This window comes from Ovis canadensis, chromosome 3 (assembly GCF_042477335.2).
Source record: "Ovis canadensis isolate MfBH-ARS-UI-01 breed Bighorn chromosome 3, ARS-UI_OviCan_v2, whole genome shotgun sequence".
Taxonomy (NCBI): domain Eukaryota; kingdom Metazoa; phylum Chordata; class Mammalia; order Artiodactyla; family Bovidae; genus Ovis; species Ovis canadensis.
The window spans coordinates 186002858-186011782 of NC_091247.1; the positions used below are offsets into that span (position 1 = coordinate 186002858).

The 8925-nt window shown below is 46.9% G+C and overlaps 1 protein-coding gene across 6 annotated transcripts in view; it reads left to right on the forward strand.

Moving 5' to 3' along the window:
• LOC138437649 (apolipoprotein L3-like) overlaps nucleotides 1-1723 on the forward strand; it is a 33238-nt gene extending 31515 nt beyond the window's left edge. For 4 of the 6 annotated variants that reach the window (XM_069585329.1, XM_069585327.1, XM_069585328.1 and 1 more), the window contains one exon: nucleotides 573-1723. In XM_069585329.1, coding sequence (XP_069441430.1) covers nucleotides 573-1431 — 859 coding nt within the window. In that variant the 3' untranslated portion in view covers nucleotides 1432-1723. Of the gene's footprint in view, nucleotides 1-295 lie in introns of all 6 variants that reach the window. The other 2 variants (XM_069585331.1, XM_069585332.1) reach the window with 1 other exon arrangement.
• Nucleotides 1724-8925: the final 7202 nt, after the last annotated feature.

Here is an 8925-nt window from a genome sequence, read left to right on the forward strand (position 1 = left end):
CAGCCCCAACCCAGAGGTCAGACTAATGCCTTAGAGTCCAGCTCTTCCAGAGGTCAGAACTGATACCATGTGAGCCAAGGCCCCATTACGTCACTTTGTCAGACTGCCCAGTGTCTGAAGTCCCAGGCGGAGGAGGACACTCCTATCAGCCAGAATAGTCTAGGGGCTTAAGGACCACTTTCCAGTAGCCAAGGGCAAAGAGCAGGTTGACCTCACTAGCCACTGAGGCCCTTGAATGAAGGTTTTCTCCTCTAATCCCACTTCTCTTTGTTTCTCTGTGGCCTTCCCACTCTAGAAACTCTTTGGAAGTGTTGGTGTTGACCTGCCTCTGAGGAATCTTTATCAAATACCTCTCTGAAGTTAAGCATATTCTAAGATGACCTTTGCTGATTTTTCCCATGACTGAATAAAGTATATGGAGCGTCTACAATGTCCAGACATGTTTAATGTTGAAAAACATTTTACTTTTGTAAAATTCTTTCCTTGTGATTTGTAATAAAGTATCTGTGGTCTACACAGGATAGCTCTTGTCAAGCCCATTTTATGGACTCGCTTGATGTTCACTGTTACAGGGAAGAGGCAGACGCACTACACAGATATCTGCTGGAGCTGAAAACAGACTTGGCAAAGGAAGACCAAGATGGGCCACAACAAGACCAGCTGGACAGGAAGAGGTTTTTGGAGGAATTTCCTCGGGTGAAACGGGAGCTGGAGGAGAGCATAGCAAAGCTCCGTGAGCTGGCAGACAAGATCGACAAGGTGCACAGAAACTGCACCATCTCCAACGTGGTGGCCAACTCTGCTGGCGCTGTGTCTGGCGTCCTGACCGTCCTTGGCCTGGCTCTGGCACCCATGACAGCAGGCATCAGTCTGGGACTCTCGGCCACTGGGTTAGGGCTGGGAGCGGCGGCTGCTGTGACCAGTGTGTCCACCAGCATTGTGGAACACGTAAGCAGGTCATCAGCAGAAACCGAAGCCAGTCGCCTTGTGCCAACAGGTATCAATGAAGAGGAGGCGTTTGCAGAGGTTTTACGTAAGAGGACAAGCCAGATCATTTCCTCTACAAATAACTTCATCCAAGCCTTGAAAGGCATTGGGAAAAATGTTCGTGCCATCAAGCTGGCCAAAGTCAACCCTCGCTTAGCATCCCACGCTAAGCGCTTCATGACTGCGGGGCAAGTCTCCGCCCGAACTGGCAAGCAGGTGCAGAGAGCATTTGGAGGCACGGCTCTGGCAATGACCAAAAGCGCTCGGATTGTGGGTGCAGCCACGGCAGGTGTTGCCCTCCTGTTGGATGTGGCCTTCCTGGTGAAAGAGGCAAAGCACTTGCATGAAGGGGCAAAGACAGAGTCAGCGGAAAGGATGAGGCAGCTGGCCACGGAGCTGGAGAAGAAATTGGAAGAGCTCATCCGAACCTATGAGAGTCTGTAGGAGGGCTGGACTTGGCCCCTCCCAGGACAGTGCGGGGCCAAGAGAAGAAGGCACCTTGTTAGAGGGGAAGCAAGACAAAGAGGGGAAACTGGGCTGGTCTCCTGACTTGTTTTAGTCTGTTGTCTGGACTATGCCATTTTCCCAAAGGAAGAGAAATCCTTAAACCCTCTTGTATTCAAAACATGTCATTTTCTTCCCTTAATTCTCCCTCTTGGCTCAAGATGAGTCACAAAGCTTCAAGTACCACTGTTCAAAAAGTATTTTTTAAAACATACAGAATAAGTGTCACCAATTTGTTCATGTCTCTAGATTTGTTTCCTCTGCATTTATCTTTAAAAACCTTAATAGGAAACCAACACCTTTTTATTTGCCCAACAATCACATGACCAGGGAGCCTAGTTCATGACACCAGCCCTGACCTCTTGCTGTCTCTCCAACTGTCCTTTGTTGGCATGTAGAGGGGAGAGGCTGTGACACCACGTCACGTATGACCTCTCTTGCTCTGATTTCTGCATCCCTCCATGGCGCCCCTCTGAGCATTTCACCAAAGATCTGCATCACCTCAAGGGGACCCCAGGCAGAAAACAAACAGAACTTTTTAGCGTCTGTGTTCCTCGAGTTTTCTAAATTGAAGAGTGGCTGATTTCCAACATCATGTTAGTTTCAGGTATATAGTACAGTGATTCTGCTATGTATATATACAAAGAGTATGTATTTTTCAGATTCTTTTCTCTTATAGGTTATTACAAAATATTGAGTATAGTTCCCTGTGCTATACAGTATGTCCTTGTCAGTTATCGATTTTATATATAGTAGTGTTTATCCGTTAATTCTAAACCTCTAATTTATCCCACCACACCCCTTCCCCTTCAGTAACCATAAATTTTTGATTAGCAGTAATTATTTGATGTTCTACTACCTGTTTCCACCCCCCTACCCCCAAGAGGGGATTGGGGGCTGTTTCTTTTTTCAGCAAAAATTCCTATACATCCTGTCTCCTCCTTAACCTCTTTGGAACAGCCCTGCAGAGCTCCCGAGAGACTGGCTCTTGGACTTATCTCAGTAAGGTCACTGAATTAATAGAAAGTAATTCTCAGCTTTTAGGTTGTGCTTTTCTTCAGTGGACAGTACTGAGTGATGGATGGCTTGATGGTGAGGAACTGGCTTCTGCAGCTGTGGGAGGGCCAGACAGGTCTGAAGTCTGCCAGGCAGGCTGTCAGGAAGGGATGGCAGAACCTTCAGGTCCAGGATGAATCTGCAGTCCAGGGCAGAATTTCCTCCTATCACCAGATCCTTAATGTAAACACTCCTGCAAGGAATCATTTGCCTTTGAAGGCAGCATGTTCACAGATTTCCCAGAGTAGGGTGTGGACATCTCTGGAAAGCTGACAACAGCCCCTGAGTGGCCACCAGCCTTCCTGTTCATGCATTCATTCTCTCATTTTTCCCCGCATGGCCCACCTAAGGGCTAGGCCTGTGCTGAGGACTGGGGGCATAGAGGGTGGCCACGTGGAGGCTAAGGCAGTCAGAGAAACAAATGGCTGCGGTACAGAGTGGAGGTCGGGTTCAGAGGACTTTGGTGACACGTGGGGGGGGGGGGGGTACAATCCAGGAGGAGAGGATGGGAAGGCTGCCTTTTAAGGAGGGGGGCACATGTCTGTGGGGACAGGGACTGTGCCAGGGCCTGAGGGAAGCCATGGCTAGAAAGGAAGGGGATGCTCTCTGCCGTCAGATGTACTCCTTGGTGGCAGGAGGGGAGGGAATCGGGTTCTAGGAAATCAGACTCTGATGTACCAAGGAGTGAAAAGTAAAATTCCCAAGGCTTCTGAAGAAAACAGTGGAGACCTGAAGTGATTGCTGAGGGGCCTCTGGTTAACCCTTGACCCCCTCCCCACTCCCACCTACTCCTTTTATGATCAGGTGTGTGTGGGTTTGAGAAGCAGAGACAGGTGGAGAGTTCGGGCTCGTTTGCTCAGCCCTTCATCCCACAGAGAGTGGCTGGAGAGGGGCCCACTGGAGGCTGGGGTGCTGCCGAGGGCCACTGGGCTGGGCCTCACTGCACGGGTGACGCCTATAAAGGCCTCTCCTCTCATCGGCCTTCTCTGCAGCTCTCCGAACTCACTTCCTCCAACTGCTAAGTGCTAGGGGTGCCGCTTACAGGGAAGCCTGTAAGCAAATTCAGGCTCCCACCACTGAAGCTGAGTGAATGGGGTAGGGAGGGGCTTGGGAGGGCTGTGGAGTTCAAAGCCTCCTCTCCTCTGCTGTCACATCAGGGCGCTTCCCACCCTCGGCCCTGGCCCAAGGCCGTCAGCTTGGGAGAAATCCTGCCCATAGTTACAAAGCCCCGGTCACTTCACTTCTTTCTGCCATTAACCACATCTGCAGCCCATTCGAGAAAAATCTCCAGAAAAGCAACAACTATGTCTGCCGGTTCGCCACACTATCCCCAGTGTCTCCACAGGCCTGGCACTCGTTGGGGGTACAGTAGATGCCCCTCTTCCTTCCTCCAATTATTGCACATTAAGTAGTCTACAGTGTGGCAAGTGGGTGCTAGGCTGAGAGTTGGGCCTTTTAGACCTTTCTTCACTTTACAGCCGAGGAAAGGGAGACTCAGAGAGGCTAAGTGACTTGCCCAAGGTCACACAGCAGGTAACAGAGTAGATATTTGGACCTACTTCTTCTGCCTGACTTTTTTCCACTTGACACAAAGTATTGCAGTGTGAAAGTGTGGAGGCGAGGAGAGGGGTTGGCCTACTGGGGTGATGGCCAGAACAGCAGAAGATGAGGTGGGACAAATGGGCTGGGGCAGGGTTATGATGAGCATCGAAGGTCAAGGGAGGGACCCATAGGATTTGGCCTTTATCTAGTGGGCCACCAGGACCAGGAGTTTGTTTCTGCTTCAGGTCCTTATTCAGCTAAAGTAGTCTCAGGGAGGGGCTTGTCACAGTGTTCAGTTTTCTCATCTGAAAAACAGTACAAGTATATGATGTTTTAGTAATCCCAGTGGAAAGTCTGAGTGAAACATACCAGGGCTAAAATCCATGTTTGTGTTTTTTGCAGTTTATTTACTGTAGCTGATTTCTAGTATCATAGTGTCGTGGTTGGAAAGATGCTTGATATGATTTCAGTTTTCTTAAATTTTCCAAGGCTTGCTTTGTAATCCAGCATGTGATCTATCCTGGAGACAGTTGCATGTACATTTGAAAAGAGTTCATTTTCTGCTGCTTTCAGACGGAATGCTTTATAAAGTCCATCTGGTCTAATGTGCCATATAAGGCCTGTGTTTCCTTATTAATCTTCCGTCCGGATGACCTGTCCATTGGTGTAAGTGGAGTCTTAAAGTCCCCCACTAGCTCAGATGGTAAAGAATCTGCCTGCAATGCAGGAGACCCACGTTTCATCCCTGGGCTGGCAAGATCCCCTGAAGAAGGGAATGGCTAGCCACTCCAGTATTCTTGCCTGGAGAATTCCATGGACAGAGGAGCCTGGTGGGCTACAGTCCATGGGGTCACAAAGAGTCAGACACGACTGAGCGACTGACACACACACGTTATTTTGTTACTGTCAGTGTCTCCTTTTATGTCTGATTAAAGTACTTTTGCCTTATATGTTGAGGTGCTCTTACACTGGGTGCATATACATTTACAATTCTTATATCTTCTTCTTGGATTGAATCCTCAATCATATGTAGTGTTCTTCTCACTGCTATATTTAAATGGATAACCAACAAGGACCTACTGCATAGCACATGGAACTGGGCTGGATGTTATGTGGCAGTCTGGATGGGAGGAGAGTTTGGGAGAGAATGGATACATGTATATGTATGGCTGAGTCCCTTTGCTGTTTACCTGAAACTATCACAACATTGCTAATTGGCTACACCTCAATACAAAATAAAAAGTTAAGAAAATCATGTGTGGTGTCCTTCTTTGTCTCTTGTAACAGTCTTTATTTTAAAGGCTATTTTGTCTGATGTGAGTATTACTACTCCAGCTTTCTTGTTCGTACGTATATATTTCTATTCATTCGTTTCTTTTATTTCTGGTTGTGCTGGGTCTTTGTTGCCAGGAGGGCTTTCCTCTAGCTGCAGCGAGTGGGGACAGCTCACTAGTGGTGTGCAGGCTTCTCACTGTGGCACCTTCCCTTGTCGGGGGCCGCAGGCTCTAGGGCACGTGGGCTTCAGTGGGCTCTGCGGTTGCAGCTCGCGGACTCTCTAGGGCTTAATAGTTGTGATACACCGGCTAGTTGCTTCACAGTATGTGGGATCTTCCTGGATCAGGTACCGAACTTGTGTCTCCTGCATTGGCAGGCAGTCTTTACCACTGAGCCACCAGGGAAGCTCCCACACTCCAGCTTTCTTTTGCTTTCCATTTGCATGGAAAACCTTTTTCCATCCCCTCACTTTCAGTCTACGTGTGTCTCTAGATCTGAAGTAGGTCTCTTGTAGACAGCATAAATATTGGTCTTGTTTTTCTATCCATTCAGCCAAGCTATGTCTATTGGTGGAGCATTTAATCAGTTTACATTTAAAGTAATTATTGAGATGAGTGTTCTTATTTTGTTGTTTTGAATTTGTTTCAATAGGTCTTTCTTTTCCCTTTTCCTCTTTTGTTCTCTTATGATTTGATGCCTATCTTCAGTGTTCTGTTTTGATTCTTTTTTCTTTTTTGTGTGTAAACTCGTTATAGATTTTTGATTTGTTACCTTTAGGTTTTGGTATAGCAGGCTATATATATATATATATATATATATATATATATATATATATAAAATCATTTTAAGGTGGTCTCAATTTCAAATACATTTAAATACCTTGCATTTGTACCCTCCTCCTATCATGATTATTCATTTTGATATCATATTTGTATGTGAATAGTTTCCTGCCTTTATTGTATGTTGGCATTTACCAGTGAGCTTTTCCATAATTTTTCTTGATTCCTAATTGTGGTCTTTTGTTTTCCGTTGAGAAATTCTTTAGTACTTGTTGTAAAGCTGGATTGTTGGTATGAATCCTTTTAGCTTTTGCTTGTCTGTGAAGATTTTTACTTCTCCAACAAATCTGAATCAGAGCCTTGCTGGGAGGAGTATCCTTGGTTGTAGGTTTTCCCTATCATAACTTTAAATATACAGTGGCACTCCCATCTGGCCTGCAGGGTGTCTGCTAAAAGATTAGCTGATAGTCTTATGAATATTCCCTAGTATATGCATATTTTTTCTCATAGTGATGCATCCTGAAACAGGTCTGTCTCTCCCGTCTCCCCTCAGACTGTGGCTCCTTGATAGCAGTGCTGTGTTGTCCTTTTATAATTTATTATTATTACTGCTTTGGCTGCACTGGGTTTTTGTTGTTGTGTGCAGGTTTTCTCCAGTCGCAGCGAACAAGGGCTGCTCTTCCTTGTGGTGTGTGGGCTTCTCACTGCCGTGGCTTCTTCTGTTGCAGAGCATGGCCTCAGTACTTGTAGTGCATGGGCTCAGTTGCCTCACAGCAAGAATCTTCCCAGATCAGGGATTGAATCCATGTCCCCTGCATGGGAAAGCAGATTCTAAGCTATCAGACCATCAGGGATGTCCTCCTTGTATATTATTTGTAGCTTTCAATATTTTCTCTTTGTTTTTCATTTTTTTCAGTGTAATTATTATGTGTCTCAGCATGTTCCTCCTAGTTAATCCTGTATGGGACTCTCTATTTCTATTTCTAAATTTCTATTTGTATTCTTATGTATATAGTGGGTGAGTTATGTTTCACTCTGAACTTGAGTAACTGTTACCTTTCCCATGTTAGGGAAGTTTTCAGCTGTTATCTCTTCAAATATTTTCTGAGGTCCTTTCTCTTCTCCTTCTGGGAGTCCTATAATGCAAATGTTGCTCCATCTGATATGGTCCCAAAAGTCCATTAAACTCTCATTTCTTTTCGTTCTTTATTCTGCTCTAAAGCAGTGGTTTCTACCTCTCTTCCAGCTCACTGATTCATTTTTCTGCCTCACTTATTCTGCTATTGATTCTTTTTAGTGTATTTTTCATTTCGGTTATCGTATTCTTCAACTCTGATTGTTTTTTTTTTCTTTTCTAATTCTTTGCTAAAAATTTCTTGTAACTTCTCATTCGGTTTATCCATTCTTTTCCCAAGTTCTTGGATCACCTTTACAATCATCACCCTGAACTCTTTCTCGGGTAGATTGCCTATCTCCACATCACTTCGTTCTTCTGGGATTTTATCTTTTTCCTTCATCTGGAACGTATTTCTTTGCCATCTCACTTTGTTTAAATTTCTACTTGTATGTAGTGGGTGAGTTATGTTTCTCGACTTCGGAGAACTGGCCCTTTGTGAGTGACTGAACTGAACTGCAATGTCCTGAGTCCCAGCAATATACTCCCCTCTCATCACCCAAGGGCCAGGAACCAGCTGGTGCAGGTAGTTCTGACCTGCATTTGCACACTCACTTCCACAGGCTACAAGATCAGTTTTCCTGCTTCTGGTGTCTGCCCCCTGGTGGATGAGGCTGGTCAGAGGCTTGTGCAGGCTTCCTGCAGGGAGGGGCCCGCGTCTGCCCACTGATGAATGGAGCCAGGTCTTGGCCCTCCGGTGGGCAGGGCTCTGTCAAGAAGTGGCTGTGGGCTCAGGAAGTCTGGGAAACCTGTGTGCTGATGGGTGGGCCTGTGTTCCCAATCTGTTGGCTGTCTGGTCTGAGGATTTCTAGTAGCAGGATGAGATCAGGTCTCAGTGCCAAGGACCCAGGATACCTGCCTGCAGCAAGTTCACATAGGTGAACACTCCCCGCTTTGTGCACCACCAGATTTTATGACCCCAGAGAGAGCCACAGCTGCCCCCACCTCCCTAGGAGATACTCCAAGACCAGCAGCTAGGTCTGGCCCAGGCTGCTATGGAGTCACTGCTTTTGCCCTGGGTCCTGGTGTGTGACATCTTGCATGCACCCTCTAAGAGTGGAGTCTTTCCCTCAGTCCTGTGGAGCTCCTACAATCAAGCGCCACTGGCCTTGAAAGCCAAGGGTCTGGGGGCTCGTCCTCCTGAGGCCGGACCCCTGGGCCGGGAGGATGGGGGCTCGTCCTCCTGAGGCCGGACCCCTGGGCCGGGAGGATGGGGGCTCGTCCTCCTGAGGCCGGACCCCTGCGCCGGGAAGATGGGGGCTCCTCCTCCTGAGGCCGGACCCCTGTGCCGGGAAGACTAGCGCAGGGCTCAGAGCTCTTGCTCCTGTAGGACTTCTGCAATATCGTCATTCTCCAGTTTGTGAAGTGCTCACCGGGTGAGATGGGATTTGACTATATTGTAAACACACACCTTCTACTGTCTCGTGATTTCTCCTAATTTAGGTCTTTGGATGTACCTTTGTTGTGTGTGTGTGGTTTTCTTTTTTTTTTTTTTGGTAGATTCCAGTCTTTTTTGTCAATAGTCGTTCAGCAGTTAGTCATGATTTTTGGTGTGCTCCTGAGGGGAGGTGAGTTCAAGGTTCATTCTACTTTACCAACTTGTCTCCC